The sequence below is a fragment of the Colias philodice genome, chromosome 26 (assembly GCF_061535455.1).
Source record: "Colias philodice isolate Cphi_HAF_F1 chromosome 26, ilColPhil1 Martin Lab GWU primary, whole genome shotgun sequence".
NCBI classification, from domain to species: Eukaryota; Metazoa; Arthropoda; class Insecta; order Lepidoptera; family Pieridae; genus Colias; species Colias philodice.
Genome location: NC_143111.1, coordinates 4025963 through 4050436, shown reverse-complemented (window position 1 = coordinate 4050436; position 24474 = coordinate 4025963). Strand labels below are relative to the sequence as shown.

Sequence of the window (24474 nt, the reverse complement as noted above, 5' to 3'; positions counted from 1 at the left end):
AAAAATAATTTTGTAGTGTATCCTAATTTGTCCGATTTCATTCTACCTTTCATTCGTTCGGAATTTCTTATATATATTAATTAATTATAAATTGAATTTTGTAGCATTTATCAGTATAAAATTAATTATTAATTCTTATACCTAAATCCTAAACATCAATCGTTACACTAACAATAAAAAGCGTCAATACATAAGCAGAAACATTAGCCAACAATGTATAATTATGTGGCTCGACTTCTTCGAACGCGCGAATTCCCAAAGCTTGCCCGTTGCATATTTAACCAGGATACCGTCTGCCGAGGTTGCGGCGAAATGGGATTACTTTTACAGCCGAATGTAATTAATAAATATTAACTTTAATATAAAGAGCAGTGGTGGTACAGTGGTGAAGACCTCGGACGTCGAATCGATAAGTCGGAGGTTCGAGACCAGGCTAGCTTGCAGGAAATAAAGTGATTTTTCAATTTATCTGCGCATGTTCTTAACATCACTACTACCCGAACGGTAAAGGAAAACATTGTGAAGAAACCGATATGTCGAAGGATCAAAAGGTCGACGACATGTGGCATCTGCCAACCCGTACTCGGTCAGCGTGGTGGATTATGGCCTATACCTTCATAGGACGTCCGTGTCCCAACAGTGGGAACGTATGTGGGCTGATGATGAACTCTAATATACTGCTTGAACAGTTAAGGATGATGGCCTGGTAACAGAAGTTTCGAAATGGGACACCCAATGTATGCTGCCGGCGTTGTTGCTTGTTATGTGACGCTTTTAAGATGAAGTTCACGAGTTCGATAATAAGTGTTCGGGTTAAATTATTAATTATTGCATTATGTGTAAGTAATTATACCAAAACAATTACTGCTCCATGTATGGGTATATAATTGTACCAACAAATTGTAGGATAGGTATACGATGGAATAGCATTACTTTTTGCTATATAGGTACGTTGATCAATATTTATACAACGTAAAGTAATGTTTGAATAATATATGTATATCCACAATGTAAGTGAAACTTTTGCTCAAGGTTTAATTAAATTCCATTATGTTTTTCATGATGAGAAATCTTCAAGAAGTTTTATGTTGTATGCAAATGTGACTTCAACTATTGAGCAAGAAATAGGTTCAGTCTAGTCAATATAAATGCGGGAGAATTGTAGTAATAGCCAAAAATCTTTTGTTGGTCGAAAATCCCACGATGAATGAAAGAGTGGAACAGCTTGCGTCGCACCTGCCAGGCAAGGGTTGGAGGTAGCTGCTGAGATGTTAGGGGGAAACCGATTTATGTTTCACGACGGAATCTAATTGTTGCTAACGGCGATGTGTTAAAGATTTGTTTATTTTTTAAATATGTTGAGGTGGAAATGTTTAGAGATGACGTTTGTATTTGTTATTGTTATGGGATTTTTTTAAGAAGATTTCTTCTACCAATAAAAATAATTTATTAGTTAATTAAATATTTGCATATTGGATTGAACTTAGTATCAATATGACATCAGATACCAAATAAAGGATAGAGCTTTTTGTTATACAAATAATATTAACAGAAAATACATTACCATATTTGAATGCTGTCCCTGCTCTGAAATTAAAAGTCCTTTGCCTTATCGATTATAAAATTACATATTCTGCAAAATATCACATGTTAAACATTAATTGGTGAGGGAAAGCATCTATCTATTGTAACACATGACACCACGACGTCCAGACGGTCACAAGTGGTGGTGCAATTAAATCAATAAGGCCGATAGATTATCACGCAAAGCTGTCGGGCGAGAGTCCCCCCTTGTTCCCGTCGGCGTCAAGCCCCTCCCGGGATTATCCTGTACGCCTGTTCCCGATGACCGCGACGCTCAAAATTGGGTCACTACTCACTACGTGTTATGGGAACGTTCATTGATGGTGATTGGCGATTGGGTTAGATATTTGTCCTTAGCTGAACTGTGATGTCATTGCATTGCACTGGGCAGTTTTGATTTCTGTGAAAGTGAATGACGAATTTTTGTTCGTGCTACAGAGGTAATGTGTTTCGATAGAGTTAACTCTATCTATTATGTGCATGGCGAGTATAACGACGAGGTCAAAAAATTGGATTCGTAGAAATGAGATTATACTATTTAAATATATTTTAATATAAATTAGCGTGATTGTGGCCAAGCGCTTCCCTATGGCCAAAAAAAAATAATTAAAAAAATAATCGTTTGGCTCTAATTTCTGAATGATAATTTTGAAATTATATTCTCTGTTCGCAGCTTCTCTTTGAATGGCAGCATACACATTAGATTGTAATGTAACCTATATTGCTCTGAAGTTTAATTGCGAAATTATCAGAGAATTTAATTTGCAGACGCTACATGACTAATAACTGAAGCAATATAACAGTTTAACTCGAGAGCGCATAATGCTAATTGATGTTAGAGTCTATTTCAATGGCGAGTTTCCTAAAGATTAACGTAATAAATGCGAAGTTTACGTTTCGGCGTTCATTAAGGGAACGAGTCAGCGTGTTGGCTCAATAGCTGTTTGTGCTCAGACTCAATAAGCGGAAAAAACATACTTTCCCACTCTTCGGCGTCACGGCTCTTTCACGACATTCGCCGCAAAACCTCCGCGAACTGATACATTCATCAAACGAAGCCCGTTTCTTAATCCGACCAAAATATACAACCGCACAAAACCTCGCTAAAAGGAAATATAAACGGACCCCACGGGTCCATCCCAAAATGAACCCTATTCTCTGAGACACAAGAACAAACTTTGACACTCCGTTTTAGGCAAATATACAAGAACACGAAACGTACCATCTACTCTTAAATGTGCAGAGGTTTAAAAACTTCAGTGCTTAATATGATACGGTGCACATTTGGAAGGTCGACGAAACATCAACAAATTTCGATCCGACTTAGAGTGAATTCATTTTCGACAAAGCGATTTATTGCCGTGGGATTCTGAGTTAAGGTGAGTTTTTGTTTGTCGTAAAGCGGGACACGGGACAATAAAATTGTGGTCGATGTCGGAAGATGGGCGCCAACTTATTTCGATTAGAGATGCTTTAAAAGTTACCTTTGTTGATATTACGTCAAAGCTCCAGCTTTTTGGGTCGCTCTCCGTTTTTACAACCGATGAACTTTCAATTGAAATAGTCTCGAAAGTTACATCGTCTTGTAGAAAATATATTAATAATAATGAGTAGCGGATATCGAGTAAAAAGTGACAATCAAATTGATGGAATCCGTGGGGTAATTTAAAGATTAATAACAATGTTTATCATCGTTGGAAACGAGGGATCGGTTACAAAGCGCGAAGGAATCAGGGACTGACGCTGCAACATCGCGTTATTCGGAACGTTTACAACATAATAGAGAACATTAGTCTGATCCACTTTTGACATCATTATCTGTAGTCGGCGATAACCTGCGAGCGGCGTACGTCGCACCCGCGTTCCTCCCCGCAGGCCGCGCCGCCAGTCGCGCACGACATCGCATAGCGCACAGACGTCTGCTTGCCGAGCGCTCGCTGTGTCCAAACACTCACTTTTGGCGGGATTTCGCACGGACGCGGGCGAACGTGACGCGACTCGGAATGCGCGCATGTTGTCAACGCGACCGAGGCGCCGTCGCAGTGAAATCTGTGGCGATTTGGATTGCAGTGTTGGATCTTTGGATGAAATAGTGCGCTGTGGCGTAATTTTTTTGTAAGACACGCGGACGGATACGGTGTCCATGATGTTGACTCATGCGTGACGCGCTTGATCGCTCCGACTGGGATTATGACAATTTGTTTACCCACTATTTTGTTTTGGATTATATTAATAGATTCTAATGCGTTTCTAATAGTAAACAACAGCGAATAACACTGGAAGCGAGTCGTAAAATATACAATAAGTTCGAATCGTTTAATCTAAATGTGAGATAATAATGAGACTCACATAAAATAGTCGAGGAAAAACATTGGCCTCCATTGTTTGGATAATCCCGAGCTTACATATTACATTATTTGAATACTTCTCTTGGAGAAGTTACATGTTTGAATGCAAACATATTCTTAATTATGAATTTGTTGACCGTTAACCTTCAAGGGACTTGTAGATTGGATCGTACGTGATATATTATTATCTTCAGTTTTATAATGACCTTGTGTTATACAGATTTCTAATCACTTAAGGCTTTCAAAGGTTCATTAGGCAAAAATCAAATTTCTCTTTCACGCACCCTGTATAGTGGGCCATAGATAGCTATTGTTTCATCTGAGGCGTAGGCGTCGAAAAATTACGCACCCTCTACGGGTGAAAGGCCTTGACGTTGTTTGCGAATTTATTTTTAATCGATATTATAGCTAGTATTCAATCACCAGCTATTTAAGATAAAGAAAAATATTTATTTTGAGTGAAAATTAATTTATAATGTACAATATTTTAGCTTTTTCTAAACTAAAGATTATTATCAATACAAATCATAAAGTAGCACTTAAGTAAATGTTTGTGGTAATTAAATGCAATTTCATAATAATCACGTGACTCTTTGCATAAAACGTGAATAAGAATCGATGAATATAAAATAATATCTAGCAATTATTTTTTGCACCTTTTAGAACTGGATAATAAGAATAATACGATTATATGTAAATATAAAAGCTATAAAAACGAAATAAAATTTTGCTTTCAAGAATTCCAATGGGGATAAATAAATTTATCAAACGTATTTTTCCGTATCAAATAAGTCATAAGGGATCTTGAACCGTCTGAGATAAAATAGGATAAAAGTACGAAATTGTCCAGTTCCAGGATTAAACTACCTGCGTGCCAAATTTCACCGAAATCCGTTCAGCATTTGTGTTTTATTCGAGTACATAAATACTTTCACATTCATAATGTTTGCTCGAAGCGGTAAAACTGTAATATAGACATCTGTAAATTCATCTTCCATTTAATGAGTCTTGGAAGTTTTTGTAACAAAGAAATGTAAATGAGCGCCTTCAAGATTACGCAATCGGTAATACGATGAGGTTATGATAGCGCTTGTTTTTTCATAACTCCATTATTATAATAATTTATCTTCTTTTTAACGTTTACTTCGCGCGTTAATGAATAATGCGGTAATGAGATAAATACAAACAGGCTATAGGAACATTCACACGTGCACGAGTTGTTTTCACAGATAATTTAATTATTATATCTAGTGATTGTAATGCTAAATAGATGTTATTGATCAATGACAAATGTAATTTGCTAAACTTTTTAGTGGTCACAATTTTTTAAAGTCACGTGTTGTTATTTAGAAACACAATTAAGTATCTAATCATACATTTATTGAAATAAATTTGCCTATCAAAACTTCTACAAAACAATGTTAAGCCCGAAAGCACTCACATAAAAAAGAGGCTCTACTTTCAATTTCCACCACATTATTAACATCACATGACATTATTGACAGGTGACCAAAATGTGTGACAACTGACAACCACACCTCGAAGCTGCGCATTGAACAGAGCTCCTCGTAAAGTTTGTAAAATTGCAAACAATATAATATAATGTATCAATTGAGTACCTCGACTAACGAGCAAATAATTATCGAAAGCATTCGATTGACGCGGCGCGGTGACTCCGGCCTCGTGGATGTAGGTTAATGTGGAGCAGAATGTGGGCCAGACGAGATTTTGGCTCGCACAGAAAACCCGCGGAAATGTAACCTTGACAAATGTTACGTTTTAGAACTTTCGCGGCAATCGTCATTTACTCATAACTGCTTGTGTCTTTGAATCTACGGATACAGGCGTGGATTACAAGCATGCAGTGTTAGGATTAATGCACATTAGATAATCATATGTGCGTCTTTGTATCGCTCTCTATCGTAGACCTTATTTAAGAAAGTTATATTACAATGTTTATTTCGTAATAATAATATGTCATTTGTAAATTACTTGAGCGAATCTCAATGTCCCATGGGAACGTAAATAAGCGAGTCTATACGAAGGAAGAGATGTAAAGACTGTAGAATATAAAGTAACTAATAAAAATAAAACAGCATCGTATTTTAAATCTATATTTAATGGCACAGACGTTTAAAATGAAGAAACCCGATCTGATAAACCTAATCACGATTGCCAATTTATAGACTTTGGAGTGTTGAAAGAGAAATCTTTAATAAATTGTAGACCTTTTGAATATTTGATAGAACTTCCACGTTTTGGAAAAATATTTCTTGTAGCTCTTAAATTATCTCGATCTTATAGAAAACAAGGAATAATCCCAAATAATTTTAATTCGATTCAAAAATTGGTATTACCAATATTTGTGGTGGAATATTTATTCAAGTATTACGTATGTGTTATTTTATAAAACCTTTATTATCATTTCGAAAGGTGTGACAAAGTTTTTACAAATAACCTTACACCCGTATATTGTGATTGTGATAGGTTTATGACAATACAATGCAGTGTTGATGGGAAAGTAAATATTGTATCATGTATGTTTTCTGTTTATATTATACCTACAGAATAAATTAAATTTTATTACAATGGATTAAAATTCGTAAAGCTAAAAGTAAAAGGAGATTTAGAAATTCAAACAAAAGAAAATTTAATTTTCTCATCCAAGATTATGTAAGCGAACACATTAATTTTATAGATGGTCCCACAAACAAATTTAATATTTTCCTAGAAAAAATACCTCAATTTATAACTAAAGCTCTTTGATTATGCTGATTTGAGACTACGAATTTCATTTAATTCATGGACTGGGTACATTAATGGTAAATAAACTATTATACATTCTGTTTTATTTATTACGAATAAGATTGATTGTTATGCAATCTTCAATCATTCATATATTATTGGTTACTATAGCGTAACGTATGCGTGGATTCCTTCTAATATAACGTGTGAATACGGTGACAGAATATTTGCTCGCGATATTTATCAAACCGCCGAGAATATAATGTCTTTCTCACGTCTTGTTTGCGCGAAATCACTTTTCCTTTCACGAACTTTTCTAAGTCAATATAATGGGAAAGATGGTTCAAATTAAATAGACGTTTTCTCCCTATCGAGAACTTTAATAATAAAATTATAAAGCTTCCATCGCGTAATTAATCCATTATTTTACGGTTTGAGAAAACTTGGACGTAGCGCTGAATTTAAAAGATAACTCCCCGCGCCCAGTTACGATCAAGCGCGGCCATGTCGTGAATTAACAATGAAATGCCGATATGATTGCCTCCACATTTCCCGTGTCTAATTTGTTTATTTCACAACAGAGCGGATTGCGTATCGAACGTAAGCAAGGAAAATGTTCGTGAGTGGCGTCGATTAGAACATTCTGTGATCAGTGAAGTGTCTACAGTAAAACAGTTGTTTTGTGAGTGTGTCGGAATAATTTGCAACAATTTCGTTCATTGGTAATAAAGTGGGTGGAGAGGCAGCTGGCATGCATATGTGTTATGAGAGGCCCGGCCTGGTCACCGCTCTGAACGGCGCCGTCGGGTAAGATGTTAGACGAATAGTTAATGAGACTTCCACTTGCTTGTGCACGGATTGGGGTCACGCATCGGGAACTTACCGCACTCCCATACAGTCTGTATTCAAATAGTTGTAGACTGAATTATCTCACTGTTTTATTTCTTAAGACTTAATCTATTGAAACATCCGATCCCCAGTTATTTTCATCGATATTGTTTTATTAATAACGATGCTTGTGGACGAAATATCACTTGCCATTAAGTGGCTCGGGTGTCTATTTACCTGTGACATTTAAAACTTGGAGCATGCATTTATCTTAATTTACTTCCCACTTCTGAAACGCTACGTCCCTACTGATACCGCCGAAATAAATGACATCAAAAACAATTTAGCGGTTGAGCCGTGAAAGCGTAACCGTCATAATTACTTTCTCAACATACCTATTACCAACGTAGATAATTCACTTTGCATATTCAACGACATGATTACCACATTTGAAATCGAATCCAGTGCCAGAATAATTCGTTTTCGTTTCTGGGCTTTCGTATGTTTCGTATGTATTTACTATTTATGAAATTTACTATTTAGCATGATTATGTGAAAAGAAGTGCCCAATAAGAACTTTGATTTGTTTATCATGGAAAAATAATCTGTCTATTAGATTGTATGGTTATGGAAAAATTACGACGTTTTCTTTGTATGATCCTTCTTAGTTATTTTCAAATGATATCACATACCATTCATCATGTTGTATATCATATAAGATTTGCTATAAGACAAGTAAAAATCCTTTTGATGTGAAAGTGTGTTGCTTTAAGAGTCAGTTGGCATTCTGGAATTTGTCACGTAGGAAGTACCGTGTTAGTGTAAAAGCATGAGCTACGAACGTTGGGCTTAACTATAGGGGAGAATCTCAAAAACCGAGTTGTATCTTTTATACATTTGCTATTATTTCTTTACTCATTTATTCCCTTAGATCATTTGGAGTATTTTGAAAGCCAGCGTTTGTTTTAGCTATATAATTTATCTAAGCCTACGTCACTGCTACGAGATTCGCACTAAGGCCGCGTTGAACATTATTATGTGATATTATTTCATTTCTTTTGATATCTGCCGCCTCACGACTCCAATATAAGTTATAAATGGATAGCACTGGGCGTACACTTTCGGAATTTTGATGTGAACACACTCGTAAGCAGAACATTTCTATGTAAAAGGATTTTATGGAACAAATTTTACGATGATGTTATTACTGTGTTGATTGGGGATTATAAATAGATGGAGTTTGGATGGGGGCTATCTACTTTAAACAAAACGACGGTACATGCATATAAATCATTAGGTATTGGTTAATAGTTATTGTTGCTAAAGTTAATAGTTAGATATTATTTCTTCAAACATTAAAATTATAAAACACTAAAGACACATCGAATAAATTGTGGGCAGTTTGAAACATAAACTGCAATGAATGACACTGATACTTTCAAGATATATATAATTTACACTTTTAAATATAACCATTATGACTAACGTCGTAGCGCGAGCGGTATCAAGTAACGTGACGTCATTAGAGCGTCTCCTCAAATTCCGCCGTGTGTGCAGGGCGGCGATAATCCAATAATCCGAATTGGTGGCTCGAGTCAAGCTCCTAGCCGTTCAGCCACTCTACTTAATGATACCTCATAAATTGGGCATACGTTTGTTTAAGATGCTGTAGATGTTGAAGACGAGCTTAGTGGGTGTTTTAGTATGGGAGTAGAAACTGGAGAGTTTAATCTCATATTAACGGGTGTATTAAGCATGCATTAGGATTTAAAAACTCTGGGGAATTAATACGTAGATTGGTCCTTTAATTTATTTGTGACCGTGACAGTTCTCGCTCTAATGTCTTCGAGATGTCGGGTACATAATGAATAAATGGAGCCTTGAATCCGTTAAAAGCTCTTTAATTTCCAAATGGTATTTGTTTTACGGGTAGTTTGCTTAGTTTGATTTTAAGGAGTTTTCAACGGATATAAAACTTTGTAAAGTAATTAATCTACCTGTGTAACTGTTGTTGCTGCTATGATTTTGATTACTATTTAAATTCAAGATATCCAAAGTCATAGAATATTTCAAGCTTCAATCTATTTTAAATTAACTAAAGTAAAGTAAACATTCATAGATTTTGATTTGTTTGTATCCTGTAAAATCATATACACGTGTCTCTGAACTTGTGGTTTTTATTTAGAAGAATCTAACTCAAAGTGGATATTATAAAGACGGTTAATTAGTATTGGCGTTTCTGTTAAGTCCCTGTTTTGTCGATTTTCCTGTTCAATAGAGACGTCGCTCTTCACTTAATTTATTTGTTTTTCTTTATATTTATAGAACAATAAAGATAAAAAAGAAGTATTTCGTTTTTGTTTTTCTTGGTTTGTATAAATGGTAAATCTTTTTAGACCATCATAGATTTTGGCAGTTTGAAAAACAATAACAAACGGCAAGTTTTCGTAAACATAATCAATTGTAATGTACAAGTGTTTGTGTAGCTTAATACGATGCTTTTATAATCTATACTAATATTATAAAGCTGAAGAGTTTGTTTGTTTGTTTGTTTGAACGCGCTAAACTCGGGAACTACTGGTCCGATTTGACAAATTCTTTCGGTGTTAGATAGCCCATTTATCGAGGAAGGTTATAGGCTATATATCATCACGCTACGACCAACAGGAGTGGAGCCACGGGGGTGAAACCGCGCGGAGCAGCTAGTGCGAAATAAATCTTACAATGTAGGAGGAATAGAATGCAACACTATAGTAGCTTATATAAAACAGTTGAAACTAATAAAGAAGTGAAGGACATAAAAGTTTTCCCAGCAAAAGCCACAGATTGTTACGTATATCGGCACTCCGTTATACAGCTCCTTACAAGCGGAAAAGCAGATAATCTAGAACATTCAATGTGTATTCTTGAAACAGCTCTCAATATTTTTGTTCTATATATTCATTCGGACGGTATTTCGCTCAGGGAAATAAAAATAGGCTAACGTATGCCGAATACAGACAGTGCGGAGTGGGCGACGCAAAAAGAAGGGTTGCACTAGCCTGCCGGGCTTGTGATTTGGAAATAGAGCTTAGGAAATAAGTACAGATGAATTTTTAAAGGAGTAAGCAATAAATATTGAATGCGCGGTTGATAATACAGGAACGATATGCTTTCAAAGAGGGGAGCAAACACCGACAACTAAATCATTAGAATTGCTTTCTCAAGGAATATATTATATCACACATATATAAGAATGAAGTAGGTACAGTGCATAGTTTGCAAACAACTAGCAAGCGGCATAATAAACAGATCCGGGTAAGAACCAAAGCCGCAACAATAGAAAAGCACTATGCTAAACTAAACTAAGTCTTGAATTGAACTGTCACTTCAAAATAAACGTTTAGTTTCCAAGAAAAACAAGAATATACTGGATGTACTAGTAAGTCAGTAATTAAATGTAAGTAGTGGAATTAAAAGTCCTCGTATTACGGTGCCGAACAAAACATTCGCAATTTAACCAATTACGTCGCTAAACAGATTATAAAATGGGTAGTTATTGCATCCGGGCTTTGTGCTGTCACTGACTGGCACGTTAATTTCACTTTTATGTGTCATGTGATAAAGTTCATTTTGTCTTGCTCGATAGTTGTGAAAAAAATATTAACAATGGCGCCGGAATTATAAATGCAGCGATCACAAGTCAAGGAGAGTACGAAATAATAAATTTTAATAATGTTATTAATTGGTATTGGTTTTGAAGTACTTTAAGGGGGGTTAGGCGGTCAGCGAAAATTCAGCTATTCGGGCCTGAGGTAAGCGGTGAGGGGGTCCGCGTTTAGTATGGAATCAATGTGCTCGAAACTGAAAATCGTAAGCGCCATTCACATTTTTATCAAAAAGTTAATGAAAATATTTCGTATTTTCTAAATCTAAAACAGTCACGAAATCGAGAAGGTAAATACCTATGTATTTGTGATTTTATACGAATTATTATAGTAAAATACAGTTGTAATGAGAATTTATATGATATTTTAGAGGTAACTTCAGGATTTTTTTTTATCGAGCAAAATTTTTCCAATCGTGTTTTGGAAACAGTCATCCCATCACACATACGTTCTGTAATACATATTAGAAATTTCAGTGCGAAAAAACCTCAATATTTTCAATTATAGCTCATAGAAATCAGTCCATTTTTCAGTTTTCACCTACTAAGGGCCCTTAACCCCAGAACTGGTTATAAGTTATGAATGTTATTCATAGCATAGAATTTATGAAATATTTTTACATAATGAGTTAATACTAATAAGGCAATGTTATTTTACAAAGTCTAAAATTAAAATAGTACTGATTTCATTTTGTATTGAACAAAAATAATCCGTACTTTTTGTGGTACAATGCATTAAAAATTGACCTAAATAATATATTTATTCGAGGCACGCACAGCGTAAATAATTGGAAATATATATCTAACAAATTATACGTAGGTATCAATTACACGCACGGAAATGCAATGTATTGTGTATTTGTGTACCTGACGCTGATGAGTACATATTGCTGCCATCGCAAATATTTAAACAGACTTCGAAGTCTTTAACCTCAGTCCTATATGAGATTTACTAAATTTGATTGCAGTTTGTATGAAGGCCGTTGCATAAGACGCATTAACTGAGTATTACGAACGAAGGTCAGTCTCAAGTAAGTTGACATGAAACAAATGGAGGAACACTTTCAGATAACAACACAGTTACAGTAGTCAGTAGGTACGATTGTTACGTAATGCCGCGACTTCATCTCGTTGAAATGGCGCGGTTTTAAAAAACGCATTTTTTGAATTGTTCGCTTTGAACAATGGCCGAATGAACGTGTCTTTTACGTAGAGTTTATAATTGTAGTTACGAATTATTTTTGCTTTTACCGTAACTCGCTGCTCTAGTGCGCGGGTATTTGTGTTTTTTTAGGTTAGCCCGTGTATATGCGTGCATGGTTGTTTCAGACAGTTTTGCGATGGTATTTATTTGTCAGTTGTTGAGTGATTGTTTGATTTTATATATTGATATCAGCTTCACTGTCTTCATTTTGATATAGTTGAAGAAAGTATTTGTAGCCCTTTTGCTTATTAATTTTCTTTATCCTTAGATACTATAGAAGAAAGGTCAATTTTTCTTATTATTTGGTTTTGATATTACACCCAAAAGATTCTTTTTACTAATGATTGCCATATGTCGTATTGACACAAATGTTGGCAGCTCGGTTATTTTCAGGGAACTCTCATTATAACAAAAAGGAAGTTCGCAATGTACTTGGAAAAACGTTTCTTTGTTTGCCAAAATATATCTTTTGATCTCGCTGCCACTTCGTCTTGTACATACGATAAAATTAATTGTGTGATTAACAGCGACATCAAAACAGAAATCTTGACGGGTGCAATTCGGTTCATTTCGTGTAAACGTACAAACCGTGCAGAACAAAGCAAATTTGATCGTTAACAGTGGAATCACTAACAATGATTTACAACTCACATCGCGAGTAGATCGTATAAAAATTATAAAAGCTGAATAAAAATGCAGCCGAGTCACATTATCTGAGGCTATTAAGGTTTAGTATCGTACATTTGTTACAGTGGTTGCGTAATGCCAATGTCCGCTCTTAATTGTCGTGTGGAAACTTGGCTATGCTTTTGACATGTCGGCTGTTATTGTATACTCGTTAGCTTGTAATTATGTTTAGCTACTGCACGGTGATCGTTCATTAATCTACATACGAGGCGGCTTTTAGTAGGAAATTAACCATTACTGTAATTGTTGGAGTGATTTCATTTCTAATTTACGTTTCGTTGACTCTGACGTTATAATGTGTATTTTATGTGCTAGATGGTAAGATATTGAATTAAATACGATTAAAATAAATAAATAAAGTGGACACACTACAGTTGATCTCAATTTAAAATTCTTAAAGCGAAGATTAATAGATTTCCATTCTCTTTTTGTCACGTTCCATCTGTACAAGCACCGGATCACTTACTTGATTAAATACAATAATTAAGAAAAGTTTAAAATCGTTCCTCAGTTGATGAATGAGTGTAGGCGAACAGACGGCGACGCTAATTAAAGCCGCGAAGGCTCGGGAATATTCAGGAATTATTGTGGCGTTGTATAAAACCTCTCAGCGCTGCCTCATATTCGCGACTGTTTGATTACGTACCCACTCCTGCATTTTCAGCTTTCGTATATTGCACATGTAATCATTAAAAAAGGATTTTAGTGGAAAATTTTCGAAATTGACTGCGCACTTTTTATTTAATGTTACGTTGTACGGCTTACGTGCTCGTTCATTACGTTTCCCTTGCTGTTGTTTTAATAACCAAAAATAATTGAATGTTGAAACATTTCGTTTCACAAATGGAATTTTATTTGAGGTTATTGAAGGCTTCGCTGTAAGTACATTGAACCGCGATATCCCCTCACGCTTTCCTAGTGACTCCAATCGAATCGGAAGTGGAAATTTATTCTCGATACACTAAATAAAATCATCCATGAACTTCTCTAACTTCCAATCTTTAACGTTTTTATACACATTCTTGCTTTTATAACGTTTTAAATACATTCCTTAACGATAAAATTCGTCGGTTGAACGCAACCTTGTATTAAGTATGTATTTGGAATGATAGGTATTAATTTAATATCAGTTTTGCGTATATATCAACAGCATGTTTTCTCGTTATCGGATGACATTGTATTCGATGTTATCATAACCGATACAGACTGTCGTTAGGATATAAGTCAAGTGTCAACGACCGTGCGGCCTAGCAGGGGTTGGCCGGTCGCACTACCGAATGTATCGAATCGTGAACTGCCTCAACTCCGCGATAAATAAATAATGTTTCAACCTTAACAGCTGTGATCGACTCTTTAAACACTATATATTTCATAATGACCACACATACAGCGAAGCAATAAAACACGGCCAAGACTTGAACCTTGGGGTACGCCAAGAATAAACGTAGAGTTTAACGTGTGTCGTATAATTATTGTTATTTATTAAAAAGGGTGCGTGGAGCGACATTCCCCCAGCCTCTTTGATAACGGTCGATGAACTTAGGAGGGTGAAGCCTGAAGTACGCACCGGTTAGATTGATCATGTTTTTTGTTCTGTAAGATGTGTCCGTTTAATTAAATACTAGAACGGTGTTGAAGCACCTTTTAGTGACGCATTCTTTAGCGTTTAAGATGTTATTAGACGTCATTTAAATAATTGTTTAAATGAATGTTGAAATTGGGTTGGCTTTTATGAAGGGTTATATTTGTTTGTTATTGTTTATACTGCCAATCCGATATAAGAGGGAAAGATTTGATAGTATTATTCGGATGATAAGTTCTATAGTCTCACAAATCATTGATCCTCAATCACCAATAAATGATGCAAACAGTCGGAAAGATTCAACAAAATATAGTACTACACACATAATTGAATGTTTTGTTAGAACGTGATTAGAGCCGAGCGTTATGGGTATGTAAAAGGCGTTTCGCGACGGAGTTGGGAATTTGGATATGAGCCAGACGGAAACCGTACATAGATTGAACAAGGGTTCACTTATCGTATGATCCTTTACCTTTTGACAATCGTCCTCTGTACTTATGTTCTTATTGAGAAACCTTTTTATTTGCAAACAAAGGAGTCGGGCAAATGCGAGAGGTTTTGTTTCGGTTATGTAGGTAACCCGTTAAAACCCCGATTGGCTATAAAAAGATTTTAAAATTGTTGTTTATAATACATATGTATCAAATTGCTTAAACTTAAAAGTGTAGTAGATAAATCAAGATCACAGTTTGTTAGTTAAATATAATAACTTATAAAAACTATTTCAACGATGTGAATGTTGTTAGTCTATTTTTAAATAATGTTTGCATTATATACGAGTACGACGATTTGTTATAAGTTATTTTCTAGAAGCCTATCTTGCCAAGTCTATTACTTGAGCAAAAATACTTCGCAGTGGACAAAACGAGAAGAAATTCCCATTTCGCTGCGAGCAAGATGTTATGCCTTCAATGCGGAACACTCTTTTGGGGCATTTTTTCTTTATCTAAAGTAGACTTCAATATAATTTCAAAATGAAATTTTCATAAGATTGCTTTTTTCATAAGAATATGTATACTACTACTACTACTATGAACAAATTGAACATGGCTGATAGTAGAGCTGATGTACATGATAAGTTAATGATAAGGACACAACAAAATTTGAGTATCATTTGGTTTTGTGTGTTTCGCATAATCGAGCAAATAGCGTGTAATCTGGAGATAAGTTGAACATCTTAAGATAAACAAAACAAAATCTTTTACTCGGAAATACTGTATTTAAATTTTTATTAAATACAAATACTCGTTTATTATTAATTTGCTAACGTCCTGAAAAGTAATAAAATGTAAGCTGGGAAATTTTGTCAAGAACGATATGCGCAGAAAATATGTCAAATATTTTCGCAAGTTAGGATGTACACAAATGTATATAAAAAGTGGTATTTATAACGCGATAACCGCAGACCCCGGCGCGTGTTATCAATCGAACCGTAGTTTGTGCTACGGTTCGAGAGTTTCAAGTGTTTACTGTTTCGTTTCAGTATCATTGGTGTTATGTATTAACTTCCATATAATAACATAATACATATACCTAATTTGTTAGATTAACTTTGTTAGTTTGGGTTTCATATTTATAATTAAACAACTTGTAGAATAGTGCTCTTCTTCTTCCTCTCTTCTTGTTTGGAAAAAGTCATGTTTTAAATAAATTGCAAATATCTGTATATGGGTAGTTGAATGTAGATAGTAACATTTTGTTAGTCTTGGAATTTATTCTTTAATTATATTTATGCAGGTTATAAATAAATCGTACATAATATTTATCCACCACTAGCGGTCCGCCCCGGCTTCGCCCGTGGTACATAATATTTACGTTTTCTCTACATAAGAACCATCCTCGTACTTCAAGGAATATAATAAAAAAAGAATTATCGAAATCGGTTCAGCCGTTCTCGAGTTATGCGCTTACCAACACATTTTGCGATTCATTTTTATATATAAGATTTAGATTTTAGATTTTTTTTTCTACATACTTGTAGGTATATTCCTAAATGTTTTCAATGTTACATGCAGTCTAAATAATTACAGTATTGCGACGTGACTTGAAAATAGTGTCTCGGCTCAATTTACATCGGACTTGTGCAGTTTTCTCTTCGATTTATTATGACAGTATATGAGAAATGAGTTTGTATTGTTAGTTTATTTATCGGCACGTTAAGTGCGCCGAGGTAGACCGGTTCGATGCTCAGTCGTGGCTAATTGGGTGATTATGGTTATGACTTCATTTGAAATTCCAATCCAGATAGACAATTTTTATAAAGTTTTATTCGATCGTGACACGCGAAGGTGTTGTTTGTATAGCTTAATGAATAAGACATTTCTTTAACAATTGCTCGATCAGATTAGACGGCTTGCAAATTCATCTTAACGTGAAAATGTGTATATTATGTAGTTTTTACTACTCGGACAGAGTAGTAAAAACTACATATACAACACAAACTACATATTTAGCGTTACCGTCGCAGAAACTCAGGTATCATATAAGCTTCAACCTTCTAGGTTCATAAAATATATATGGAAGGATGTGGAATTTTATGGTCGGGAAAATATTCTAAAGAATTTATGGCGGGGCGAATTTCTTCTAACATTAATTTACCTAATAAGCTTAACACGAACTGGGTTAATTTCTCTAAAGTGCAAGTAAGCATTACCTTTGGCCCGTGGCCCGGACTCTATTAATTATTCGCGCTTCAAACTGGGCTGAACTATAATACAATGAGAGAGGGAAAACAGAGTAATGCAATCTAACCCGGCTGCACAGACGGGTAATTGAGAGCCGTAGTTTGCGCAAATAAAGGAAAGCGCTCGATTGCCGTAGTAGTTAAAAATCGTTGCTACACTGCTGTTTTGGCCTTTTGTTTCCCTTCCTAGAGATTGCTCTTCCGCGGCAGGGCTGCAATTGGCTGCGTTTTCGTTGTCTTTTTAGTAGTCTGATGTCAAGCCGTGGTTCTTACCTGCAGACACAAAAAAATAAGTTTCCGAGGCACGTGGCTGGCATGTCATTAAAATATTGTTGCCACGAAAGGGGAACAATGACAACTGTTTTTCAGTGTACTCCGCGAGATATTCTCACTATAAATACAACATTGCGGATGTCTCTAGATCTAAGTTTAAAGAGATAATTATAGACTGATCCTTCCTCTAGATAACCCAATTACAGATAAAATAAAATATCGTTTCATAGAAATTGTAATTGCAAGATGACAGTATTATTTAATTGGCACTACAAGGATACTTTCCGGTTGCGAATCTAGCTGTATTTACTCGCCGTAGTGTTGCTCGACTGCCTCTTTAGCGTTAAAAGGAAAAGTCAAAGAGTACAGTTACGCCAATAGCCGAAATACCATAAACAACGATTAAAGCATGGCGTACAACCCGTAATACCACTTTCGCCGTCCGCGCAAGGTGAAGATTTATTATCGCAATTACTTCGTTTTGGTTGCGGGACCCGATAACGAATAATACCGCGATTTATCGCGTCGTATCCTGATATGTATTTAAAAAACTCGATCGAGACAATTATACGCTGTTGATAACGGTACTTTGGCTGCGATACACAACAATATGTTCGGTTAATTTCTCGGGACGAAATTTGGAAATTTTTAATTGCGAACGGAGGTCGGTCACGGAATTTCTGATTAAATCTGATTAGTGGTTAAAGCTAACATCGACTTTGTTAACATCGTACTTCATGTTTGATTTAGAAACAATTGTGCTATCGACACAAATCAAGCGAGTGTTTATTATCGAAGACAATGTTTGACTGTAGATTGTTAGACGCCACTTATCGCGGTTCGATACGTTTGTACAAATGGTACAATATTTTCTTTTGATATTGTTTTATTTGTAACGAACTATTGTTATTTATTTTTCATTCTTGCAAGCTTCGTTAGCAGTGTTTAATTACGAGAGCCATGAACTAATAATTGTCTTATGTATCAGTAGTCTAAAAATAGAATTATCAAAGGATCAGTATTTAGAAATACAAAGCAATTTGAACGACAACATGTCGGGTATGCTCATGCCGTGTAATATGTGTAAATACCATGAATGCCTTTGATTTTGCGTCGAAATAGCTTAGCTGTATACGCTGTGGCTACACGAACGATCTTCAGTGTAATCAATATGGTATCAAATAGCTCTGTGTGCCCGGATCACTGCTCGAGAGCTTATAAGCGTGTGCCCGAACCATTATGTTTCGAGAAATTAATATTTATGGTTTTCACGGAAATTGGGTTGTTGTTTTTTCCTTTCATATCTAAGTATTTTATACTTACCTTATTTCTTATAATGGGGATAAATGGAACTTTGTAATTTAAGATAATTTAGTATGGTGTCGAGAAATACTTAGTTAAATGTTTATCACGACTCGTACTGTTCAAATATTAACATCTGGCAATACGCATTAGACTTTCTATTCTCAAAATATTGAAACGATTTTAGATTGTTTTCATTAAAACGTAAATACACTCGTTTTGTTATCGGCGCGCGTTGTTGTGGCGTTTTTGTTTGAAATATTGTGGGGATTTATTACAGTTTACATGCGTTTCAAATATTGGTAAGGTTTTAAAAGATTAAACGTGACCCTGCGAGATTTGTTTTTACACCCCCTATGTCGGTCGTTCGTTGACTCTCTCATAGATTGATTTTGTGAAATAAAATAACTATCGCGTAAAAGTATACTTATACAACACACTAAGTGTAAAAAAGAATAAATTCTAAAGATGACCGCAATCATAGTTTATGAATTAACGAACATATTGTTCACAAAAATAAACTTATGCATTGCATCTAACAAGGCGACTAAGTATTTTATTCGATAAGCTACTTTGCTAAAGTTTGAATTCTGACCCAGTTTCGGTCTTTGTGTTTCGCAGTTCGTTCTTGCGCCAGTTCTGCTTCATCCTTCACTGTAAACTTGAGATATTGGAATTTCAATTAATTTACCACTTTGTTTTTTTTATATTTACTTTGAGCGAGTTATTAAAATATGATAACATTGGAAGGGTAAATCGTTAGCTGAATGAGTGAATATTTAGTAAAATAAATGCTGCCGAATGAATTAATATCACGCAAAAATTACGTGAGGTTTTTCTAATTTATGGTACATATCTTTTAGACAAGGCTGTAGAGTTGTTGTAATTTAGGTGTGCCTATTCTTTTGCGTGTTCAAATAGAATGAAAATAGAAATAAATATTCTGCAGGACTAGAATAAAAACACAAAAAGGAAACCACGTACCCGTTTAAGATGCGTTTAAGTCACGCAGTCGTGACTCCAATGGACATTTCGTAATAATTAAAGGGCCCGTGGATGTTAACTGGACCACCCACTTGTAGAGGAAGTGGTGTACACAAACCGTTGCCCAATCCGAGCGGGCGTGGCATTGAACCTAAGATAAGAAGCGCAAACAGCGTCCAATGTTGCCGACTAGTGACTACGTGATATCCTCTTAAGCGGGCCAATGTGAAAATTACAATGTTTACGCTCCATTTGAATATTCCATGTGGGGGCTCGGGAGAATGCGGAAACAATGAGCTCATTTCTATTGGTAAAGACAAATAAAGAAAGGTCGTACAAACAATATAATAATTGAGTTATCAGTTTAGTCTATGATTACTTTTTCTTTATATCCTGATATACGTTTAGTCTTTGGCTGGATCGATTTCATTCGTGGAATATTGTATTTCTGATATGATTTATATGCTTCAAGTTTTCATCACGTACATGTATCCTATCTTGATTAGGATTAGTGAATAACTGTATCAAAATATATTTAGCGTATTTGTACTGTATGTAAGCTGCATGCCTAATATCATCAAAAAATAAAGTCTTTTTGTCCTGAATTAGCGTGTTTGCTTTTATAGAGAGCTAAATTAAACGGAATATCTTTGTTTACAGGTACGACAAGTGGGATCGGGGCGGGGGCGGCGGCGGCGCGGGCGCGGGCGCGGCGTGGCCGGGCCGCGAGCGCGAACCGCGCGACGCCCGTGACGCCCGCGACGCCCGTGACACGCGTGACGCCCGTGACACGCGTGACGCCCGTGACACGCGTGACGCCCGTGACACGCGCGACCGCGAGCGTGATAGGGAGCGCGAGCGGCAGGCGCGCGCGCACCAGATGTCACACGCGCACGCCGCCGAACCGACCGACTCCTCATCGCTCTTCCCGGCACCTTTTAGAGTGAGTATTGAGTAGTATTACTAATAAGTAAGGAATGGATCTTATAAAGACAAATACTTTATAACACAACAATATGAAGGTTGTACTGTAACGAAATTTGAATGGAATCGACATTCTATTAGATTCATGAAATACGGAACAAAAAATATTAGATGATGATCCGTTCCAAACATTCATGCCAGTAATTGATCCTTTAGGCCAATGAGATATGACTGGTAACCATATTTTATTACTTACAATGCATTGTAACATGTAAAATGTTTTTAACGGAAAATAATTTTAGTAGGTAGGTATGATAAATTCGATCCAATAACACCAACCTTCACAATTCACCTTCAAAGTGTCAGAATGATATCCAAAAAGAAGGTGTATCATTGATTTACAATAACAAAAAACGCGAGTGCACCAGACATGCAACTGCGTATCGATTTCATTTGGTGCGAAATTGAAATATATTTGGCAGCAGACGGTATATTTTACGTCGAATATGGGATCGAGGAGCGCGGCTGCGTTGCGCTTTCCGACATCTGTGTTCCGCTACAGATATACGAAAAACATTGAAAATATTATTTTATTAGTGCTGTGGATACGTTTGTTTGGGGTTTTCGTATTGGTTGTAAAATCATTTTTATAGAATAATTGTATTAGTCAATGCCTATATCGATAAAAAAGTAAATAAGAAATAAAATAATAAGCAAGGACGATACATAAGACACTAGAAGTCTAGGAATTTGCCATGACGAAACAATTCTCTTAAATGATAAAAAATAGCATTCGTATAATTTCAATTTTCAACTAATTTGAAATTATAATGTAAAAAAGAAAACAAAACAGACAATTATTCCTCACACCCGCATTGTAATATAGAGGTACAAATACAAAATACGTTTTCTCATTGATTGACTTGGACCGTCGTGTAATGAACAAAAAGTCGGAATTTACTTCAAATCCTCAGCAATAAATATAAATTATTGAACGTACGCTTCGTTTAGTGATATTCATGACATCTTCTTACAACTTGTAAATATACAAGGAAAAACTCGTTTGACATATTTGAACAATCGCAACCTTCGCTAGCTTGTATATTATACATTTTCATTGTAGACGGATAACCTACGGAAGAGGTATATTTTTGTGAACACGTATGTTTTTGATAATATTTCGAGTCCTGTAAATCTGTATATTTGTATTTTGTATACGAGAAAAGTTTCTGCGGTGCATTACCTAACGAAAATGGTAAAATATAGCTGCGCCAGGAACTATTGTGGAGTAGGTACTACAAAGCGTTTGGAAAAATAACGGCTTTTTATCATGATCCTGTCCGCCGCCGAGGACAACGTGACGAGTTAATTTTTGTCCAGTGGAAATGAAAACGAAGCTCGGTTTTTTTCTTTTTTATATTGTTTGTTTTTTCAATGATTGTGCGATTATTACGTGGCGTTTTTTTCTTTTTAGCGTGCTGGTTTTATGTTTAAGTTTATTTAAATATTGAATATTGATATGTACCAGTAAACTAAAATTGACACGAATTTTTTGAATAATTTGCATTCGAAAATTCCGAAGGCTAAATAAAAGGCGGACAAAATAAAATATCCGATTTTATAACTCATAGTAGCCTCCGGATGTTTCAACAAAATTACGCAAAATCTGCGCAATGAAATCGATGCAAAAAATGCAACAAAACACCACGACGTTATGTGATTTGCACATCAGCTTAATGCAACGGGTGTTTAATCTGCAATACATGCAACCATTATCGACACGTAACTCGAAATATTCTTTACTAGCTGTGCCCCGCGTTTTTACCCGCATTGCTCTGCTTCTATTGGTCTTAGACTTGACCTGTTAGTAATACTCATGCGAAATTTGAAGTAAATCCATGCAGTACTTTTTGAGTTTAGCACGGACATACATACAAAAAAAAATCTCTAAAAACTATATTCTTGACTTATTGTAGATCACGTCCCAAGTATTCTTAAAAATAAATATTCAATGTAGACAGTCTTAACTTTCCTATGATTTTATTATTTGTACAAATTATAGCTGAACGAGTAACGGACGGAAGTCGAGTGCAACTGTCAATTTATTGCGTGATTCGTAGTAGCGAGTGGTGGTGAGCACAGGTGGTGAGTTATCGCGTTCGGTTTTTAAAACGCACGTGTCTCGCTGCCTTGTTATTCTTCAGATAACGATACTCTAGGAATAATTTTGATAAGATGCGACAATGATAAGCCTAGGAGCTAAGCTTATCATTGTAGGTTAGCTAAGGACCTATGGGGTCAATGTCAATAGTAGTAGAATAAGCTTGTGTGTGTAACACAATTGTTTTAAAGTTTGATTTGTAGAATAGTGAAACAAAGAAAACTTCATATGATTCTCGTTGAACAAAGTCAAGCATGTTCCAGGTCACCGCTTGTTAACGCGTTCAAGACGGTAATTACGATCCGTCGGATCGCAAAGGAAATTGTTGCCAAATGATTTACTCGTCTAATATTTACTCGGCGATAACAAGAACGGCTCACCCTTACTAATACTGTGTTTGCCATCTAGTCAACATTATCAGATAATGCGCTCATGGAAGCATAATATTTCGTTTAGGTTCTCTGATTAAAATTCCACTGAATTATTTCAGCGGTTTTTTGACGGCCGGTTGTGACGCGAATAAAGTGTGGTCATAATAAACGTTTTAAAAGCGGTCGACTTATCGCAGCTCCCGTGGTGCCGCGACCCAGTTATCCGACGCACAGCACTATGTAGGTACATTCGTACTAACACATAGGATTGTAAATTAATTGTAATTAAAACGACGTCGCTTTTCACACTCCGGCAGAGCGATATGGCCCGTGCCGATAAGAGGTAGCCGCGCTGTTAATTTCGGCTTTATTAATTTTATTTATTGATGGTGTTACTTTAATTAAACATTTGCGTCATGATGCCAAGCATTCAAGTTTACAACTATTAAAAGATAACCAACTGACATCTACCGACATCGATAGCACGGAAAGACAATTAACGTTTCAATTATAAAAATTTCGACGGCGATGTTTACTTTACTCCATCTCAAGAATAACCAGTTGTGTGAGCAAAAAAACATATTTATCTATTGTTCTAAAACCGGATTTGTGCTAACGTTGCACGCCACTCGAGAGATTTACCGCTCAAACGAGATCCGCAATATTTTCATCAGCGCTGTCAATTCCTTGTACGTAATTGCTTATTTTTTTATATCGGTTTTTCTCATTTCGCTATACCAGTTTTAAGTCACCTTGTCAAGGTTGCATTGATAAATACTACTTGTTTGTGCGCTCGATTACTCGAACGAGTTTGAGTATTTACTATTTTACTTGGTCATGGTGCATTTGTAGTTTATTCTCGACATTACGTTGTATATGAGGAATAAGAGCGGGAAGGAAAATTTATACAATTATTGTTTTAAACGCCTCGATTCATATTTCGCAAATTTCCAACGTGATCGTTGTTCACCTTATTTGGTCACGTGACGCAGCGTCTGGTCGTGTGACGTAGTTGTAATTTTTTTTAAGAGTAATGATCTGAAAATGTCTGTAATGTTCAAGGTGGAATTGTAAATTATATAAGAATGAAAGATCATGAATACTCTAGTTTAGAATAAAGCAATAGGATTATCCAGCTTCACATCTCACTTT

The 24474-nt window shown here is 35.7% G+C and overlaps 1 protein-coding gene across 4 annotated transcripts in view; it reads left to right on the top strand.

The window, feature by feature from the left end:
• The window catches only part of lilli (AF4/FMR2 family member lilliputian), a 203415-nt gene that overhangs the window by 88171 nt on the left and 90770 nt on the right, over positions 1–24474 (top strand). The window contains exons 1-3 of one of the 4 annotated variants that reach the window (XM_089711136.1): positions 3404–3699; positions 7259–7484; positions 20527–20809. In XM_089711136.1, the coding sequence (XP_089567262.1) occupies positions 7429–7484; positions 20527–20809 (339 nt within the window). In that variant the 5' untranslated portion in view covers positions 3404–3699; positions 7259–7428. Of the gene's footprint in view, positions 1–3403; positions 3700–7258; positions 7485–20526; positions 20810–24474 lie in introns of those variants that run through there. The other 3 variants (XM_089711135.1, XM_089711137.1, XM_089711138.1) reach the window with 3 other exon arrangements.